Source organism: Hypomesus nipponensis, chromosome 3 (genome assembly GCF_054491055.1).
Source record: "Hypomesus nipponensis isolate SF chromosome 3, ASM5449105v1, whole genome shotgun sequence".
NCBI lineage: Eukaryota > Metazoa > Chordata > Actinopteri > Osmeriformes > Osmeridae > Hypomesus > Hypomesus nipponensis.
In genome coordinates, this window is record NC_140363.1 from 13,651,615 (window position 1) to 13,673,664 (window position 22,050).

Here is a 22,050-nt window from a genome sequence, read left to right on the forward strand (position 1 = left end):
AGTGGCCTGAAAATCTGCTTCGTCTCACTTAAACGTTCAGTCATTAATACTGGGAGCACCCCGTCCCTCTTTCCCTCAACAGCGCCAGCAGCTGTTACCTTAGAACTTGGCAGTTGGACACTATGACATCATCCCTTGTCCTGTTCCCTTGCATCACCATGAGACCACTCAATAATTTTACAAAACCTCAACTTCTGAATACATTGAGACACCTGGAGATAAAGAACCTACCAGAAATTACCAGTGAGGACTTGCTTGATGGAACCATCTGGCCTTAGACCATAAGAAATCCGTGTGGACATTAGTTTAAGGGCATGGATCTAAATTCGCCACCATCAGCATTTATTCATCTGTTGGGTTCAGTAAATTATGTGGATCAATATGTTTACTTGTGGATTATTATCTTATCAAGTGTACATGTGTAGCGATGCACGCTTTGTTTGGTCCATTAGTGATCATTATTAGTCATCAACATGCCTCAGCATTCATGTAAATAGTTTGAGGACTTGATAAGTGCTATTTTGAATGTGGAATATGGAACATGTGACTTCTGAAAGCTTTCGTTGTATCTGTAAGCTATGTTAATGATTATGCATGAGTCCATATGGTGGTGATGTTGTTTTAATGGCCTCCTGCAAGGTGCATCTGCGACACTGAAGCGCATTTCACGTTCATTGTATGTTTTTGATAAATATGTTTACCCCTTTATTTTACCAGTTTCTGTTCTGTGCCGATACTTTGATGTGACATCTCTCTTTCTGTCTCTCTCGCTCTTTTTCACAGGAACACATGCACACATTCACACACACATTATGCACACCCTCCAAACACAAACCAATGACAGGTAATTTGCCCTACTATGTTTAGAGTCGAAGTGAAGTTTGTGTTGCGCTCTCGGGAGCACGTCCAAGTGAAGATCACACTGAGTTGCTGTAATGCCCCCCCTGATGCCCTCTATTCTGTCTGTCTCAGCCAATCTTTACACCTGGTGTCACACCACACCACCACAGGGAGCAAAGTGAAGGACATGGAATGTAAAACACTTTGGGAATGTACAAGTGGGGAAAAAAAACACAGCAACCGAGACAACCGTGTCTCTTTATCTCTTTTTTTATTCCATCGTTCCGTCTCTCTTTCTTTTTCTCCCACGCAGCTATTTCTCTTTGTTCTAGCATTCTCTGTTCACATCATTTGACTCTAACCTCTTTTTCTCCCTCTGTGAGTAGCCGTACCACGCACAACCACAATTTGTCTCCTCTCTCCTTCTCTTATGTCTGTCTTTCTCTCTCTCCATACTTTCTCTCTGTATGCCCCCACCAATCTATATCTCCCTAACACATTCTGGCTCTCCATTTGTCAGGGCCACTCCTCATATCCCCTCCCTGGTGAACTCTGGCTGTGCTCATGCCTGGTGGAGGCAGCCTTCTAATATCGCCTACTTATCCCCACTGGGCAGGATAATGGCACCAATCACTCACAAATGCAGCATGAAAACTGACGTCCCACTCGTCATGCAGACAAACAGTATGAACCTGCTCATGTCTCTCACTTTCCCCGTCTCTGTTGTAGCCTTTGTCTCACTGTCTCTGTCTCTATCTTAGTTCCTCTTTTAGGCACTCAATCGTTCACTTGTCGTTTTAATCTATATCTCTCTCACACACACATATTTCCTTCTGAAGTCTGAAACCCTATGCAGGAAACTGTACGGTCATTTCAGAAAGTGACACATGTAAACACTTGGCACCAGAGCACAAAACAACAGCAAACAGACCATTAGCACCTGGCGGCATGGAGGAAGGCTGGCGTGGCTGCTGTGCTGTTTGTACTCTCGACTGACCCAGCGTCCTGCAGAGTTCAGCCTAATAAGAGAGGCATGTGCAGGGGCTGGGCGTGAGGCGGTCTCACTGCCAGCTCTACTGGCCCCTCAAAGAGAGGTTCTCCTGGGAGAGAGGAGGAGCGGTCCAGAGTGAGGCCATGCTCTGGATTTCCACCCCTGTGAGGCATGCACGCACACCACACACCAATGTGAGACACGCACACACACACACACACACACACATACTGTACAACACACACACACACACACACTCAAAACATACTGCTTTGATCAAAGCCATGAGAAGATTGCCTCTTTTCTGCAGAAAAACAATTGTTCACATTCATACAGTTCAATACACTTCAATCATAACTGTACCTTTCATAAGAGTCTGTGTTTGTTGTTTGTGTATTTAGGTGTGTGTGTTTACACATACTAATTACCATTCAGCCCTGGACCCTTTTGTCCTGTAAGCTGTATGATTTTAGAGGTTTGAGAGTACAGAGCGTCCTGGCCTTTTCTCATTAGCGGGTTGCATCTAGACAGTTCCCCTTCACCCCCAGCTTTTACCAGCCGTCTCCAGGGTAACGCTTGCACTCCTGTAAGCACCGTAAGTAGAGAGAGCAAACGCACCACCTGAACCCACAGAGCAATCATTTCCATTCAGGGATTAAAATCTGATTCCTGTGGCGCAGGCTGCTGCTTCAGATGTGTGTGTTCTTCTCTCTTCAGGTTAACACTCAAAGGAAATTAAAGTAACCTTCCTCCCTTTCCTCGGATATCTGGAGGTTTTGGCTATGCAATGGAAAACAGCTATTGCATTAGAGACTGAGACAATATGTTTGTTGTTTTCAGTTTGAATCATCTTCTTTATCCAATTCAAAGACTTGGAACAGCGAGACACTGGGGAGCTGACAGGCTGGGGCACATGCTGTATAAACGCACACCGACACAGGAGATGCACACACACACACACACACACACACACACTAGCGTGCACACATCTAGTCTTGTCCTGTCTCTTCTCCATGGTGTGAGCTGAGTGGAGGAGGCTGGATCTGCAGGGACCTGAGCAGGGCGGCAGGTCAGTGATCTGCTCAGGAGCAGGGGCGAGGAAGTGGGGGCATGGAGGGGTGCACACGGGGGGGGGGGGGGGCTCTCTCTCTCCCTCTCTATCTCTCTCAGTCTTTCTTTCTCTCTATTTAAATCCTTTTCTGACACACACACACACAGACACACACGAGCAAGTACGCCATCACGCAAGCATGCAGACACACACACACCTCCCCCCCCCCTCCCTGTTGCTGTCATCAAAGGAACACTCAACTCCTCCACCATGTTACTGTGCGATCTTGCTTTTATTCTCTCCTCTTCCCTATGACCCACACACTCTTCTGTAATGCCTTTCACTCGCCCTCCGTCATCCCTCTCTCTCACACTTCCCTACCACCCAGCAGCAAAGTGCATTTGCAGCTTCTCTCAGATGGGCTGTCATATATATTTCAAAGCTTTTCAAAGCATATCCAGTATCACTGAGTGCACATTCTCCAATATGCAGGGCTTACTTTGTAGGTCTGGAGTCATATTTCATTTTTGCCATGATTATTTCTTGTCTGCTGAAGGTAAATTATTATGTAAAATAATAGGATTATTCTGTAGACTAATGGCATTTGCTACTCTGAAAACAATACAGGTAAAAAGGTTTGCCATTTGAACATAAACTACAGTCCTTTAAAAGTCCTTTTAAAACACAAAACAATTATACAATTTCTATAAACAAGTTTCCAAAAATAACTAACTTTATTAGGTCCAGGGTTGTCTCGCAAAGACGATCTTAATCTTCTTAGTCATTAATTCCAAACAACAGGCCATGAATATTATAGCTAGCCATCAAAGAACAACACAAAATAGGAGGGAGAGAAATCAAAGACAAATGTTAGACGGATAATAAATACAAAAACATCTCTGGTGTGTAGGAAGCTCGTCCCAATTTGTATACGCTTTTTGATTTAATTATGGAAATCAATGTTTAACCTGCGTGCCTGGGTCCTATACTGCGCATTTCTGAATTCAGGGAGGTGTTAATAATATTTTACTTAAACGCCATCTGTTCCTAGTGCCGAGGACGCATACCAAAACAGCCCACAACCAGAGCAATTAACCGTGGCAAGGTGTCGGGGAAACCTGGGGGCGGGGGAGTGGGGGGGTACCTTAGCCTCCTGCCCTGGGAAAGGAGAGGCAGATGTTTTGTGGGCCTCTCTCTTCCCTGTTCCCTCCACCTCCCTCCACTCTCTCTCTTCTCGACCCCCATCTGGCTGTGTGTGATTGGCTCCTCTGTATCATCTTTACTTAGGGAGATTTGCTTTGAAATATATAGGCTTTATAAATGCCTGTCTCTTTTCATCTGAATGTTCCTAGCTGAAATGACGCTAGCATCTGTCTAGTGAATGAGAGGCATGCTGTTTTTTCTGGAGTGAAAGCAAATTGCATTTGCCCTGCCATCGAGAGTTTGTGACTGTGGGGATCTTGTGTGAATGTGAATATAAGGGAAACGGATGGAGAGGGATAGGTAGGTAAACAGAATGAGAAAAGGGAGGGAGTGACAGAGAAGGTGAACCCGACAGCGAGGCAGGGGAGCAGACAGGGCAAGAAAGAAGAGAGGAAGATAGTAAGCCACAGAGACGTAGTGTGACCAAAAAAGAGAGAGACAAAGAGACAGTAAGACGCACAGAAATAAGAGACATTTTGACTGAGAAAGACTAACAGAGACAGGATGTGTGTGTGTGTGGGGGGGGGGGGGGAGTTGTTCTATTAGGAGAGTATCAGTGGCCACTCTGAGACGAATCCCTGGGCAGCTGGTGTGAGCGTTCACAGTTTCCAGATTGCGTGAGGCTGACCTTGGGGTGCGCGGGAAGCTGACACCATGGAGGAGCGGGGTGATGACAGGACGGCTGACTGACAGAACCACACCCAGGTCACCGTGAGGAGCAAGGCGCCAGGGAGAGGTCAATGAGACCACGGAGACAGAACTAGAGCTGTGATCTATTTCTGCAGGACAGCGTCGTGGATGTGTCTGTGAAGAGGTACATGTGAGATTAAACTCTTCAGAGCTGCAGGTACAATGTGATGAGATGTATTTTCCATCGGAGTGGTTATATTGTGCTTGTGAAAACAGCCTACATCGGTAACACACAGAGAGCTAACTAGAGCAGGGATACATTTCAAACAGTGTACAAAAACAAACATTTACCGAAAGCAACAAACTAAATGTATTATTGACCTCTTCTACATATTGAATGTGGAAAGATACGATCAAAGCATTGGTGCTTTACACCAGTGGGGATATTCTCTGGTCAGTACTGTAACCCAGCCCTCCAACATCAGTTGGCCTTAAACCACCACCTCTATAATTCATGAGGATCAATACATTGTGGCTTCTCAGGGGCGAGCATCACGACTCCAGACCCATATCAAGTATCCCCAGCCAACTCGTTGCTTGGAGAAAGAAGCGTGCAGTGGTTGTATCAATCCCTCAGGGAGAAGGAGTCTATCCTAACCTTTATTACTGAGCTGGTGGACACAGAGATTCAACTCTGCTGGTTTGTCTTAGACATGACAGCATGTAGGAGGATAGGTCAGTATCCAGAACTTGTACTCTAATGACTTTTATCAATCATTACAGCTTTTTCTTTCCACTTCTATGCTCTGCTAAGGCACATGCACGTGCACACCCACACACAATCCCACATGTATGACTCACATATTTCTTGTTTCTTTGTTATTTTGGATAATCAACACCAGGTCACCTGCTTAGCGAGGTCCTGTCACCTTGTGACATTCACTAACTGATGTAGCTACAGCACCCTGGAGCTGCCTGACAGCCTAATGGCTGACCCTAATGGAAGTTTTGGTGCAGTGTAATTGGCAGCCATGTGTGGCTGTCTCCACCATTCCCTACTGAGATTATCTTGGGTGTCCGTGGGCTTCCAGGTATTCTGCTTTAATGATGTCATAATTGCCAGTCTCCTTCAGAGCGGAGTCTGTCGGGCCACAGAGGTGGCCGAGCAAATGAGCTGGAGATCAAACCAGAGACACAACAATGGAGATGGAGAGATGCTGAGGAGAAACACATGGACTATTCATTAAGGCTGTGCTCTGCCGCAGTTATAGCTACATTTCCTGCTGTTGGTAGATGTAGCAGGGACAGCGGCAGTGTGTTCCTATCATCTTTTTAGTGTTAAACTTCTCTGAAATATTCAAATGAAAAGCATAGACATGCACCCCACATACACACACACAGCTGATCGTTAGTCCAAAAAACGATATCATGATGTATTATACTAGGCTTATCTTATGTATGTTGTGTCCTTGCAGCAGCCTTGAATAAACTAGGCAAGTGAACTTGACCTACAGGTGATACATAGCATATATGCCAAAAGATGCACACGTGCATGGTATTTAAAAATATTTTTCAATGCCTGCCTTTCTACTGTACTGTATGTATCAGCATCTTCCCCCAAAATGCAGTTTGCCAAGACTAGATTCTTTTTTCCCTCTCTCCCTCTAACGATCACACCATTCCATTTGAGCGCCCATTTCTCAGTTTGGCTGAATTCATGCTGACGCCCCACTTTGCTTTTTTGAAAACTCCTCTTCCTCTTTTTAATCCTCTGGTGGGGAGAGAGGGCCAGCGACCACTGCTGACAGGGACATAACTCGCCTTCACTGCATACCTTGTTTACAGTCTTCTCCTCCACCGCTACCATCCGCTCTCAATGGAGCCATAAAAAACAAATAGGGGCTTTTAGAGAAATTGCCTGTGCAGTGAAGATTAATAACAGTTGCCCAGCTCCTGCAGAAAGTCCCCAGAGACAAAAGGACATTGGAGATTAAAAGTGCCACATCCCTAAATTGGAATGATTCAATGTCCAGGCTAGCTCTCCCTAACCAGCTTTTGGAGTCAAGGTTTCAAGCTGCCACACAAGGTATCATTAAGCATTTAGGGTGGAGGTCCGCTGCAGCCTAGTCTGAGTTTTAACTGATTTGTCCTTTGTCCCCAGCTTGAAGTGGAGCATGCAAATGCAATTTCTAACCATGTAGGACTAATGTATTAATTATGTCTAACAGGCGTCAACCCTGTGTGATGAAAATGTTGTTGATTGTGTAGTTTAGGTGTGTAGTTATCTCAATATATTGCTCGAGGGGGATGAGGGAGCACGTGACATTGTGGGGCTTCTATGGTAACAAGAGACACACTGCGCATAGCAACTGAAAGCGTCTTCAGAAAGTTCCTTAGCAACCCAAACAGAAACAACTGTAGCGTTAGCCAGCTACCTGGCAAATGTTACTCGGTAAAAGTGACACATATAGTTGCTAAACGTTTCAGGTTTTATTCGTAACATTACTGACTTTCTCATGTGCACAAATATGAGAGCCTTAGATATTTCCAAGGACAGAATGGGGTTGATAACCGAAGGATTTACAGTGAAATCAACGATGAAGAACTCAGTGGTACGTTTCAGTCGACATCATGTCAATTGGATAGCCTTTTAAGTTAGTTACTTTTGCCTTGCAATTTGTGTTTACATGTGACACCATCATCCCCATCAGGTTTAGACTTCTATTTCCCTCCTTACTGTTATTTAACATGTATTCCTTTTAATTAAAATTGATTCACCGGTTGCCAACACTGCCACAATCAGCTGGCAGTTCGTTTGCGTGAGCGAGCCCTGGCTTCACAACACCCGCTTACTAGTAATAATAGCTTTCAGAGTAGAAGAAGATAACATTAACGCTAGCTCACTACAAATATTAAAAGTCAGTCAGTCTACTACAGCAAAAACCTATAATTTACAACAATAGCTTGTCACAAATGTTTGGTTTTTAAGAAAAAAAGTGATAGGGATCCCACAGTAGCCTTATGCAGTACCCTAAATGATTATCAATCAGCATCCTTAATCTGATCCATACCGAGAGGTCCGAGAAGTAGAAGGATACAGGAGATAATGGGATGGCTTTATCCCTTTTTTCATTTTGTATTTCATTTCAAAGAAAGCTGCAGTCACCTTTTTAAGGCCATACATAAACTGTGTTTGAATGCATAGGTGTAGCCTTATGCACTGCAAAGGTCCCTTCTTGGATAGTTACTTTCAGGGGCAGAAAATGCACAACAAAGGTGAAGCAGAGCTCCTATGGGACAGGCTGTCTCTTTGGATGCAGGGCAGAGACTTCAGCTCATTGACATCCCCATGGCAACTCTTCACACGCCAGCCTTATTTATTTATCCATCCAGTCGTTTTTCTATATCAATGGAAAAGAAGCCGTTATTAGCCTCACTGTGTCTGCCAGCAGGGCTGCGGCTTGTGGTGTTCTTAACTTCTCCATCTTTATCCGAGACCAGATACAGGGAAATAGGTCCCAGCCATTGTCCCCATTCCCCTACATGTAATGACTTGGAGATAAGTTAGTGAATGAGTCATTTTAAAAGTCTCCCCGATGAGACTGAACGAGACCAAGCCAGACAACTCCTGTCCATTATGAGCAAATGAAGATGGATTAGGAGAGAGTATTAGATATCAGAGCCCATCAGTCCTAATTGATGGCTCATATTGATTGGTCAAGTAAGCCCATATCTGGTGCCAGGAAGTAGGTTATGGTGAGAAATGTTGACAAACAGCCCATTCTTTAGGGTTGCTGAAAAACGCAGACTTGGATTTGGACATGATCCTACTACTACTAACTTACTGTTTATAAAGCCTTTGTGGCTTAGGCCAAGACATGCTGCTCATCATTGGTTTTGCTACTAATCTTGCAAACATAATTCATAGTTTCACATATGGGTCATTGCAAATCAATAGTTTGTAATGATTGTTGCATGCATGACATCGTGAGAAGCTAAGCCGAAGACTGCACCAGCATATTCATGCAGACTCTGGTGCCGTTGAGGTGTGTGTGAGATGGAAATAACCCGTAGTTCAGGGTCTCTATGATACTCACCTTTGAGTGAAGGCAGAGGTATATTTACATGGCAAATATTGCAAATTAATTCCTTTTAAAGCGGCCTTGGCACAAGTGTAAGTCTCCCCATAGCTTTTGAATCACCTCTGCTTTGCATCTGTGCAAGGGTGCAAACTCAAGAAAGGCTCCGTCTTATTCTTTTAGCCTACACAGAAAGCCTTGACTCAATGTAATTAGCTTATTTTGTTAAATGTTCAGTGTACATGTATTTTAAAGACTCATTGTTAAACAAATACCAAGTGTGTTTTTTGTATGCTAGATCTTTAACACCCAAGGTTTGACAAACAATAGGCGTAGATGTGCACAGCCTTTCTGAGGAACAAATTGAAAGGAGGGGACTAGGCAAACATGAGGTTGAAGTACATAAACAAGACTGGTGTCTGATGAATTATACTATTGTTCTGGCTTGTTAGTTGTCAGGAAGCTACAGTACAATAGCTTTGTTACAGTACCATTGTGCAAAAGCATGGCGGTCTTGTTGAAGGCTGAAACTGAATGGCCTTGTTTGTCCTGAATCTCAACCATAGATGGCTTGGTATTCAACTACTTCTCCTGGCTTTATCTCCTATGCCTTTATTCTCTAACTACTGCTTTAGCGACAACAGCAGGCTTTTCTTTACCAAAATTCCCTTCCAAGCTATGGGGAGTTGCGACATGCACAGGTGGCTTGTAAGAAATTGGCATAGGCTAGGCCTTATCTAATTCCATGGGGAATTGGTGTTGTGATAAAACTATTTATTTTCTCTACTTCAGTGTACAGATGTTGAAGGATGATTACAAAAATAAAGATCGGTTTGCCCTCAGTTAACAGTTTACTCGTAACATGATTTCTTTGGTACGGTACAGGTTTTTTCCTGGTTCAAAAATAGGCTTAAGTGGTGGGTAACACCACTCCCATCCCCTAATTTTTAAATGCAGTTTACCGTTATATATATACCGTCTATATATTTTTATGGCATTTCATTTGCACTTTTGAAACGTGTTCACCTTGCTTGTGTCGGGCTCGTTATGTGAAGTAAGAAGTCATTTATAGTTTTCTCTTGTACATGATTTGTCTGTTTTAATTGTTGTTGTTGTGGCGTTAAACAGTTTCCTGAATGCCTTCGATTGATGTGTCCGTTTTGTCCGTATTTCCAGACTACAGTTCAGGCAGGTGATTTCTCTTATGGCTCTGAGCGTACCTAGGTTGGTCTTCTTCGTCTTCCACAGATTCTGCGTAACTAGCGCCGCGGGCTTGTGGGATGCAGGAATTACAGTTACGGGGATTTTCAGTTTTTTTTTTGCACTATTTCTGCTTGACAGCTTAGGCAGTGTGAGAAAAGCCTTAGGCGGCCGCCTTAGCCTTCGATGCAGGAAAAACCCTGCAATACTATTTGTTGTAGCCTGTAAAATTCTTGCCAAATTGATATCAACATGTAATGTAGTCTGTTGAAGTAGAGGGACTAACCAGCATTGACTGGCCCAGGAAGTCAGATGTATAGACTAGGCCTGATATCTACATGTGTCAGCATTCCTCTCACATTCCGTGTCTTCACTGCAGCTCTTCACATGCATCTCAATTTTACAGCTCGGGAAGTTTTGATCCAAACTATTTAACTTACTCCCTTCTCCCAGCCAAAAGGTTATTGCCTTGTATCCACGCAGCACTTAAGAGAATTAAGTGATCAACTGGAAAGTCGTGGCTGTCTACTTATGATGACAACAGCAGATATGGGGGCGTCACCGTTCTCTACTGTCAAGACACTCGACTGACACTGCAGGATAAGGGGGGTCAGAGTCTTCCATGCCCCCGTCTCTCTCTGGCTGAATGCCGTGAACAAACCAGGTGCCTTAAACACATAAGAAAGCCTTCCTCACTCACCATTTCTACAAGAAGCCCTAGTATCCATGTCGGCTATTAGCCGGTGGTCCTACATGAAGTCTTAACACCTAAACCCCTATTCTTTTTTGTTTGTTGTTTTGTAACAACCTGGCCTCAGGGATTAGCATTTACTGTAACTTTAGCCACTAAAAGTAGAGCTGCAGGACTATGATAGCTAGTGTGTTACCTCTCCTTTCAGGGTATACAGGTTGACGAAGACAGTTTTCTATATGACCTCCATCTCTCATCCTTCCCCCCAGATCATCATTACTCACTTATGCAGGCATCTTATCAGCTCTAATGTCTCTCTCTCTCTCTCTCTCTCTCTCTCTCTCTCTCTCTCTGTTGTTCTCCCTGTCTTTCCCTCTCCTGTCTATCTCCCTCTTGTCGCTCCCAAGCCATTTCCCTGACACGTGAGCTCATCATTTGCTCGAGGTCATAAATAACAGGCGTGATTGTGTGTGGGGCTGGGCGATGCTGGATGGGGTGTGTGGAGGGGGGGTTCAGTCAGGTAGAGCCAGGGTATCACAGCAAGTGCCCCCATGGTTGGGTGTCATGCTCCTCCTTATTCGGAGCCCCCGTCCTGTTCCATCCCGTCCTGTCTCCTCGCCGCCTGCCCCCGTGGGCTCCATCCATCATCCCCTCTGGCACCTGCACATTGCCGCACCGCCGCCACGCATAGCTGACGTTCCCCGAGCCTCCCTATGGAGCGATGGCTGACACCTTCATCCCGTTTTCTCTCTCTCCCCTGTCTCTTTCTCCCCTTTTCGCTCCCCCTCTTCCTCTCCCTTTGTCTTGTTTCTCTTCTATCGTCAAACTCCCCACAGCCTTATTAACACTGAAGATGTGTGTAATCCATTCTGGTAAGCGCCTGTCATGTTGTAAGGAGAACTGGGTCATAGTAACTAACGTGTTATTGGCAATCACTCACAGAGACCTGCATCCTCTTAACACACCTGCTCTCCTGATCAATCACAAGACCTTGGCTTGACACTGGTTGATGCCAACATGTTTTGCCAAAACGTACGAAATATTTGAGGTTGTTCCTCTCAAAGTTGAATTTGTAACTTTGTAACACTACAAGTTATTTCCTGTAGGCTATGCACAATGCAAACCCCCCCACTCGACCAAACTGCTGATAGATTCCTCACTGCGACTCAGCTCTAATGATGTTAATCAGCAATGCTTCTCTCGCATAAAATGGGTGTTTAAAGATGAATAGATAGCTTGGCGTGTGAAGTATGTGATTGCTGAAATTGCTGTGACCTTTCTCTCCCTGGAGCTCCAAAACTCCATCTGGCTGAGCTCTGCAGGTGTATGCAGGGAATGTTTGCAGTGGCATTCTATCATGACCTTATGAGACTAGCTACAGTCAGGGCTATTGTGTTTGTTTTCCCCAAGTTCGGCTTTACAATTACGATGGCCCCCAGTTTGTGACATCCTCCTTGAAAACCTGCTTGAATTCTAATTAGATGCTTTAATGGAAAGGACCGTTTATTGCTCGAGCAAAACTCAATTTCTTCTCGGGGAGTTAATTAGCTCATAAGGCAAACACAGAGGACACCCTATAAACAGCATCCCATTCTCTCTGCAAAGCCAGGTTAGCTGCTACATAATACACTCACCCTATCACACAAAAACACTTCCCAGCCATTTATTGGATGGATGTGTTTCTTTCCATTTCTGCAATGACAATGGCTTGGTTAAGATGGCTGGTTGGTGGAGTCCCTAACAACGGTTTGTCCTTGAGGCAGTGCTCTAAGCAGTGTGAGACACTGGGTTGAGTGGCTCAGTTAACATGGCAACTTCTGCCCTTGATGCACTAAAACTCTGGCTAATGATGATTGCACTGTAATTGTGCACCAAGGTCTGTTCAATCAAGTAGCCTAGTTGATAAGAGCCCTGGTGTGTTGTGATCTCTCTCCCACAAGCTTGGGCCCCCAGCCACGTCCTGACTGGCCAGGTGTTGTTTACATTGCTACAAATCAATCAGCAATCCAGTGATCCTGGGCCTAGGCTGTTTCAGGTCTACCTGTGACAAAACATTAAACTGCCACATTCAGCCCCAAGTAACAGGACTGTTGTTGAACATCAGCCCCAGCAATAAGAGCAGAAGATATGGGGCCATTAGTATTCTGGAGCTGCACCTTATGGAGACATGATTGGCAATGATGGATATCTCTTTGTCGATGCTGGTCAGTGAGAGGGGATCGATAAGCCTTGTGCCCAGCACTCATGATAACACCACTTATTTAGACCTGTAGGGTTGCTGCTGCTGGCAAGAACATCAATACCTTCTAACCTTTTATCTGGACAAGGCCGAAGCCTGTTCTTTCTGTATCTTACCAGAGACGGCAAATTGTACTCTCATTTCGGTCTCTCAGTGATGCAAGACAGCACAAAGAAAATCGGCGAGGCTAGCCATTGTAGCGGGCCTCCATCTCGCCTCAACGATGTGAAGTTTGCGTACTTCCAAGGTTCTGAATGGTTTGGGAACATCTATGAAAATACAAGGCAGCCCAACCGCCCTAACCCTCCTCCATTACCGACCCCCCTGTCAGGCTCAATGTGTCCTTGCCAGAGGAGACCCGCCCAGCTCAGCAGTATAATCTGAGGGGTGTAAGGCATGCGTCATGCGCTCCCCCTCCGACCATGTGTGTCAGATCACAAACTGCATACATCAACATAATGGAAACCCCAGGGAGAAAATCAATATATCGGACAAACACTGCTGTCTCAATACAAAGCAGCAAACAGCAGCCGCTTTGTTCCTCAACTAAATAAATCTTTTCAATTCACCAAAGTAACAGTAATGGTTTGACCTTTAGAGTTTTGTTAGATTGCATTTTGGCCTACCTGAAATGGTTAGAACTATTGTCAACTCCAAATGTGACTTAAATACAACATGGGGTTGTTCTTATCATTGTCATCTTACTGTGGAGTTAGTCTTTCTTCTGTAGTTCTGGTATGTCATTGCATCCTCAATCCTTATCACTAAAGGCATAGACTAGTCCCAACAGAGTTATTCAATGTTGCAGTCCACGTGTAGTCTACTCAGTGTTTGATACAAGGTTAGGTTATGTGCACTCCTCTGGGATTGTGCTCTCAAGCTGCCTGCCTGACATCCAACCCAGTCAAAGTGCTCCAAGTCAAAGGTACGCTGGAGGCAAGCACAGCCTGGAAGGCAGGCAGACAACGAGGCTGGAGAGAGAGAAAGAGAGAGAGAGGCAGATATCTGGAGAGAGAAAAGCCGAGATTTAGAGAGAGGTCTGGATGTATAGAGAGGTTGAGAGAAGAGGCAGAGGAAGGGGGTGGAGATGCTGGAGTGGCTCCCCTTTTGAGGAGGCAGGGAGGTAGAGGCAGAGAGAGGCCGTGGAGGTAGACGGAGGCAGGGATCAGGAAGGCAGCAGGAGTTGCAGAGGCACTGTCGATCAGATCCCTGTCAGCTCCGCTCTGTCTCAGTGTCTAACTCATTACTCTCACCGTGGGCTGGGAAACACCAAACACATTCCACTAACGAGGGGTTTGATCAGAGCACGGCAGGAGCAGGCCGACCTCTTCCTCTCTCGCTCTCTCCCTCTCCCTCTCTCCACTAAGACTAGAGAAGAACAAAGGGAGAGACGGAGGGGAAGCAATACAACCTTTTGGCCCCTGTTCCCCAAGCACACAGGGGCTCGTCGGGCCCCAGACGATGTCTGCCAGGGCTTTGAAGGCCCCCTCTCTCTCCCTTTGATTCCTCTTAAATGGTTCAGCTCTGTGACAGGTGCTCAACTCGCTGTTACCTCTCCCCCTGACTCAACAGCTTGCTTCTGTCGAAAATATAACTTCATTTGTCGAGCTGTCGGTGTCAGTCTGTCTGTCTTTCTGTCTCGTAGGCTGTCTGTGTCACTGCATGGGGTTGTATGTTTCTGGCTGTGTTGTGCCAGGTCCACCTGCCTGTGTGCTCTGTGATAGTAGGCAATACTGTACTATTCTTTCCCCAAGGCGATCCAGTTCCCATTTGACTGTACCTAAAAGCCTGACGTCAGATGTTTGCAGGTTTATGTAGAACAAAAATTGCATACAAGTTATTTGCAATGGGCCTAGTCTGTTTTGTGGATTAGCTGACATGTACAATATGGGCACCAGTGTTTTTCTTAGGAGCGAGTTTCACTGCCATAAGAATCCTAGCCGAGGGATTTCCAGCGTTGTGGTTGCTGGGGCGTTGAGCTGTTGAGTGGCGGTGAAATTGGGGCCGCCGGGGGGAGGCTGACGCCGCTAATTCTGACCGTGTGATTGATGCCTGTCAGCAGAGATGGAGGAGGAGGCACAGAAGGCCCTGTATGAATGCTGTGCTGGAGAATATAGCTGAGACACCTGTTTCACTGTCGCAACCTCTGCAAGCTCTGCAACACCGAGGGGAGGGGAAGGGGAGGGGAGGGGATGGGGAGAGGAAGGGGAGAGGATGCAGGTTTGGGGGGAGGGAGGACTGAGCAACCTCCACAGCAAGCAGGTGACTTTCCGTGGCGCTTGCCTGCCGCTCTGCAAGTGTGAATAAGTCAATGCGTAAAGGGGGAAGTCTGTCACAAAGTGTCTGTTGTGCTCCTGCCTGCCCCCCCTTGTTTTGTGTGTTTGTTTGTTGATCCCATCAGTCCGTCCGTCCCCCGTTGCTCTGCAGAAACGTTTTGCAAGCCTTGCTAATGCTTGGTTTAAGGTTTGAAATATGAATATGAAGTGGCAAGTTGCCTGTGTTGTAGCGAAGAGATTAGAAAAATGCGCTCTCTTCTCTCCTTTCCTCTCCCCCTCCCCTCTCTTCATCTCTCACTGGTTAATCTGGAGACTGGACTATCATTCAAGGCATTATCCCAGCAGGAGGTCACTGTGGCTGACCTCATTTCCATGTGTCTCACTGCTGGTTGCTTCTGCTCAGACCAAGCCCCCCTACTAGATTTGTTGAGCAAACAAATTTAAGGGCATTGAGCTACATTTCCTACAGCATTTAGTCTGTTTCTCATTGGCCAGTTGGCCGGTTGGCTGGCTGGGTGACTGGCTGGGTTGAAACCCTGTGGAGACCGTGCCTGTAAAGGGGAACACTGGAGGGGGTTGTGGGGGGTGGAATCCTCCCAGTTAATTCATGTAAAGGTCAGACTCCCAACCATGCACTGTATCATGCATCATGGCTCCTCGCTGAGCAATTCTCCTCTGTCATCCTTTAATGAACGCCTCGACAATTATATTCCACATTTAGCTTGGCAAACACAGCTCTGCTGGAGAAAGCCCTGGTTTTCCTTAGACCAGCCACTCCCAACCTGTGGACCGCCAAACCAATCAAAATTAACGAATTAAAAATTAACAAAGAATTGAACATTTAGAATCTGAATTTGAGCACTCTTAATAAGAGAGCAATAGCTAAGGGTTAACATGACCTGTTTTGATTTTTTTGTTTTGATTTTTCACGTTTCTAACTTCACCGGAAGTTCTAGACCTGGCCTGGCCGCGGTAGTTGCGCAGGTTACCTCTTTACGATGTGTGCTTACTGTGGCGCTGATGGTCTTATTTGATCGATGAAATCAATTTTTCCATGAAAGCGAACTGTTTGGCTCCCGTTAAACATGTGTGCTAAACGCAAATTAAGTTAACAGATGTACTGGGCGGAAAAGGTTGGGAATGGCTGCCTTAGACACTTAAGAGAAAACAGTCCTTTGTTTTCACTTACAAGCTCAATCTACCAGCCATCTACCTCTCAGCATGGACAGATTAATTAGCCTGCATTAGCTAGCCTTAGCCCCCCTCTGCTTCTTTCCTCCACAGTGACCTGCCTGTGTCAAGTTTACCCGTAACACCACAGGAGGCAAAGCATGATGGAAAGATAGAACGGATAGCAGAGGGGTGTTTGACGATAGATTTGTCCCTCTTTCATCTCCCACGGTGGGTCGGGTTCCTGTGGCTGTCCGATCGATTCCCCCGCCCGTCTGCCCTCGGAGCGTCGGCCCTCCTCCCTTTGCGGCCAGTCAGCTCCCCCCCCCCCCCCTTCTGTCAGCCTGCCATGTCACCTCCTCCACAGGACCCACTGACAGAGTCTGTCCTGCCTGTCTGACAGTGTCCTCTTGTCCGTCCGCCTGGCCCTCTGTCGCGTGAGGCCTTCATGACTGCACACGCAGTGTGGCCGGCCCTGCTGCAGTGTCTCTAATTGGCTTATCACATTATCACCTCGCAGGGTTGTCACCATCCATGGGAACAATCAGCGAGGGAGAACAAAGACTTTGGTATTAACACGGTGCTTCATGTGTTGTTATTAAATCTATTCTGAGCAGTTCTTTTTCAGCGGTCCCCAGCCACGGAGTAAACGAGTGTCACCAGGTGCAGACTCATCTTGGGAACTTCATGAAAAGTTCATTTAGAAGAGAGAAGTTGCACAGTGAATTCAGTCGGCAGGTTGTTAACGCGTCCTCAGCGACAGCGGTTGCAGCGCTAGTGACGGGTGTTATTTGCCTGGTGTGTGTCATTAATTTGATGGCCAGCTCGCTGTTTTAATGCCTTCAGGTGTCGTCACTGATTAGGGTCGTAAAAATAAATCGTCAGTCAGATTGTGGGTGGGCGGGGTTGATGAGTGAGTGCACTGCGTAGGTGGGCGCCCAGCAGTCTAACACCTCACTTTGAAAGGGAGAGAGAGTGAGAGAGAGAGAGAGAGAGAGAGAGAGAGAGAGAGAGAGAGAGAGAGAGAGTGAGAGAGAGAGAGAGAGAGAGAGAGAGAGAGAGAGAGAGAGAGAGAGAGAGAGAGAGAGAGAGAGAGAGAGAGAGAGAGAGAGAGAGAGAGAGAGAGAGAGAGAGAGAAGCTTTTGGATCGCTTGATCTTGTGTTTAGGTTAATCTACCTGTGTAGCTTACTGTATGTGTGTATGTGTGTGTGTGTGCTGCGAGAGTCTATCGACAGGCTGGTCTGTCGGATCAAAAAGTGTGTCCTCATTGCTCTCCTTTTGCCATGCTGTGTGATTCATGGCGAGTGACCACAACTGCAGTTCTGTGATATAAATCACCACATTGGCTTGAGTAAGTTGAGGGCCATGTCTGCCAGTCTACTCAGGAAGATAAGCTAACTGGGACACGCACACACACACACACTCAGAGGAGATGGAACTTGCCATCTGAACTACTTTGTACTGTGTTGGGCTGTGCCAGGCTGCACTGTATCTCAGGTAAATGAATAAGTGACAAAGAACGACAGAGAAAGAAGCAGAAAGTGCCATTCTCTTTAAGGGTGCTGAAATGCACTTTTCAATGTTTCCTTTTCTTTTTTTTTTTTACTATTCGCAAATGTCTTTCTCTTGTTCGCTGTTTCATCCCCTCTCATCTTTGTGGTGAGTGTTGACTGTTGGTGCTGTGTGCAAGCAAGGGCTTGTTTTTGCCCGAAAGTTGTCATTTTTCATTACAAACAACCCCTCCCTCAAACGTGTCTGCCTCGCTGATGTAAGGCAATGACAGTCACACAATGACACTCTTGCAGAGAAAGCGTGCAGTCTGGGAAGCTGTGAAAACAGCGTGTCTGACTCCACAGTAGCAATACTTTAGCCCACAATCATTCCGTCGGCTCTCGTGCCCTCCTCGTCATTGGGTGTCTCCTGACCTTGTCTCTCACAGACACACTCATTCTGTTCACACAATGGAACTGATTTACTGACTGATTGGCCCTCTCTCTGTTTGGTCATAAAAAGAATGCGCAGTGTTCCGGCATCAGCGATGCAGGTCTGTTGACGTGTCAGGGGAGCAGGGCTCTGTCACGGTGGCTGTGGAGTCATCGCATGTCACAGAGATGGAATAAGCAGGAAAAACCCATCCCAGTCGTCGAGTAGGAGAGGAAAAAATCCTCTCTTTCATCCCTCGTTCTGTTTGAAACGGAGAAAATGGGCCCCGTCCCTGGTATGTGTGAGTGCGGGCGGTTCAGCGATGGACGCCCTGGAAATAAAGAGAGAGCGTTTGGTTGCCTGCAGCAGCGATGTGCAGCCTGACCTTATCAGGGGAGTCTGTGTCTGTGTGCTCCATCCTCTATGACTCACCCGCTCTCCCCACCCGCCTCACCCTCCTCACCCACGCTGGGGAAGGGAAGGCCGCTTGCATCACGCCAGATTTCAATAACCCCTCAACCGAGAAAGCAGAGAAATATATCTAGAGAGAGAGAGAGAGAGAGAGAGAGAGAGAGAGAGAGAGAGAGAGAGAGAGAGAGAGAGAGAGAGAGAGAGAGAGAGGGAGAAGCAGGCAGAGATAGGGATGGCTTCTCTCCACTCCCATCGTCGGCTCAGTAAACAGGTGATGCAATGCACCCGTGTGCACTGGCACCCTCATTCCCCCTGCAAATACAAGGAAATGCAATTTTACCCCAAAAGAGGAAAGGAATGGAGCTGGGGAATAGCAATAGAGAAAGAGAGAGGAATAGGATGGAGAGAGAAAGAGAGGGAGAGCGGGAGAAGGAGAGAGAGAGAGAGAGAAGAAGGGAGGGACAGGTCCCAGTATGGAGATTTAAAAGGAGCGTACAGGCTGTAGCTGAGCTGACACGGAATTGACGGCCCCTCAACAAACATCCATCAGAGGCTTTTAGAGGCATTTTAGGGTGTCGGCTCAGTGGAGAGGAGGGTGAGGGAGAGACAAAAAGGTGGAGAGAGGGAGGTAGAGATTATATAGAGAGCTGGGTAGAGAGAGAGGGAATGAGGGAGAGAGGCCATGGAGGAGTGAGGGAGAAAGGCAGAGAGAGAGAGTGAGGAGATAGAGAGGTGGAGAAAGGGAGAGAGAGAGAGAGAGAGAGAGAGAGAGGGAAGAGAGAGAGAGAGAGAGAGAGAGAGAGAGAGAGAGAGAGAGAGAGAGAGAGAGAGAGAGAGAGAGAGAGAGGAAGTTAAGGAAAAGGAGGAGGGAGAGATGTGGAGGCCGGGGCAGGTTGATGGATCACCTACACGCTGCGCCGCCATCACCACGCTGAACTCGGCCTCAGAATTGATGAGCCGCCGCTCCTGTCTCTTGGCCCCCCCTCCCCTCCACCCTCCTCTCTCTCTCTCTCTCTCTCTCTCTCTCTCTCTCTCTCTCACTCTCTCTCTATCTCTCTCTCTCTCTCTCTCTCTCTCTCTCTCTCTCTCTCTCTCTGTCCCTCAATATCTCTCCATCACATCTGTCGGGCCCCCCTTCTCTCCCCTCTCCTCCACCCCCATCCTGCCCCTCCCCCCCCCATCCCTGTGTCAGCAGTAGCAGCTCCATGGATGGGCCATACTAATAACGTCGGAGGGAGGCATCTGTGCTCCTCAGGATGACATCCTTAAACGACAGGAGCTGCCGGTCACAGCCGGGGCCCAATCACCTCCACAGGAGCCCAGCCGTGCGCCTCCGAGGGGAGCACAGAGTGTGTGAGTGAGTGTGTGGGGGGGGGGGGAGGAAGGGAGGAGGGGACACCCGCGTTAGGTAGAGACAGATTGATTCGAGGGTGGAAGGCTGTGGAGAGAGATGACAGCCCAGAGCACATCTGACCACCAGTGGCTTGTTATTACTGCCTGATGTGTGCACCAGCAGCACACAACCTGACACTTGTGCTTTCATTGTGTTAGCCAGCTGCCCCTTGGCTTTCATATCCCGCCACAGCATAGGTCACTTTATGACCTATGCTGAGGGCAGCCGATTCGGTGTGTGTGTGTGTGTGTGGTATGCAGGTAGCTGATGTAGGGCCTACTTTAAGCTACATTAGGCTTGTGTGGAGTGATACTGTGTCTAGGGTCTGTATTTCCTTTGTTTCTTTGAAGAAGACAGGGGTTGGATCTATTGCACAACTCTAGATTGTTATGATGTGGTGGTAGGCTGGATGTTTGTGTGGGGAGGGTGGAGCCCGGGGCTGGGGGGTGGATGGGGGGAGAGGCCTGGGTGCTGAAGACAGGGGAGGAAGCAAAGAGGGGTGGAGACTGAGAGTGTCACAAAGGTGTTGCAGGGGTCGGATGGACTGCAGTGTCATCACTTCTGACCATAAAAGCCGGCTGGACATTCAATGCAGTCTGGAGTTCATTTTCTCCCGGGCTATTTTTAGCTGGCTCTGCGGTGTGCTGTGTGGAGCTGAGCTACATCTGCTGCTACCTGGATGGGGTGGCTTTGTCCTCCAGGCAGGCAGCTGGAGCAGCCACACATATAAGGCTTAAGGAGAGAGAGCAAAAGAGAGAGAGAGAGAATTGGGGAAGGGGGCGGGGTGCAAGACAAAGTGCGAATGAGAAAGTGAAGGGAAGAGGAGGAAATGCAGTTTCCATAATGCTCAGTGTGGCAGTAACTCCACAAGCTCCAATCGGTCTGTGGAGAACAGTGTCTTTGATCCCTGAATGCTCATTTACAAAGTGAAACAGTCTTTGAATGATTCATGCTGTCAAATGGGTTGAGGCTTACTGTTTGTCATTTTATGATGAATGAAAATGAGTGAAACAATGCAGGACTTTAGCCCACAGCCAACATTGGATTTCACAATTTGTTTTGGATCATGTAATGTTATATTTATTTATTTTACAGTTAAACTATAAAATTGCAGCTGTGCAGAGGAAAGGATATTAATTTTCCTTTGTCTTTTTAAAAAAAAATTTACATGCCTTGTTAGTCATAGATGTTTAGTTTGTTTAGCCTCTCTAGCACGTATGCAAACCTGCGCTTATTAATTCAGCGTAGTATTATTCAGTAGGCAACCCCCTGCTTGGTAAACAAACAATCAGCCTCACATTCTTTCCCACAGCATTCAGCTCTGCAGGCCCACGGTGCATTCATTCTGCTTTAAGGCTGTGACAGCACAATGGCTTAGTTTCTATGACTGCTGTGAGGTGGATGCTTTACACTCTACATCCTTCTAAAGACCTACAGTCAGGATACACATGCCTTACTGTACAGCACATTCTCCTGGAGCTCAGGATAAGACGGGTTCTGTCTGTTATGCTTTTATACAGAGTGACACACAAAGAGGGATTTGAACCTGTGACCTTTGGATCTGCTGTCCGATGCGCTACCCTGAGCCATACCCATCCCTAAAGCCTGTTAGATGGTGTAGGACTAGTCTCCTGCTTGCTAGAAAAGGTTTTCCGGTCAACAGTGGTGTAATGTTAGATGTAGGAAAATGTGTCCAAACGTTTGACTGGTACTATACATATGGTTCAAAATAACATTTGATCATAAAAAAATCTGAAGACAATTTTTCCATCATATATATTTTACATTTTTTAATGTTCTGTAATCTTATGGTTGGAATGTGAAGAGTTAACGATCATTTAAGATGACCCAACCTACCTGATATTTACTCAAGTGAAAATGAAGTCCATCGTTACTGACGTGTAACATATGAAAAACAGAAAGAGAATCTTTTAGGGGTTCCCTTAGACGTG

The 22,050-nt window shown here is 46.6% G+C and overlaps 1 protein-coding gene across 1 annotated transcript in view; it reads left to right on the forward strand.

Annotated features, from left to right (window-relative positions):
* The first annotated feature begins 7,078 nt into the window (after positions 1–7,078).
* The window catches only part of pacrg (PARK2 co-regulated), a 90,631-nt gene continuing 75,659 nt past the window's right edge, over positions 7,079–22,050 (forward strand). The window contains exon 1 of the mRNA XM_084683269.1: positions 7,079–7,327. Within this exon, the coding sequence (XP_084539395.1) occupies positions 7,232–7,327 (96 nt within the window). The 5' untranslated portion in view covers positions 7,079–7,231. The remainder of the gene's footprint in view (positions 7,328–22,050) is intronic.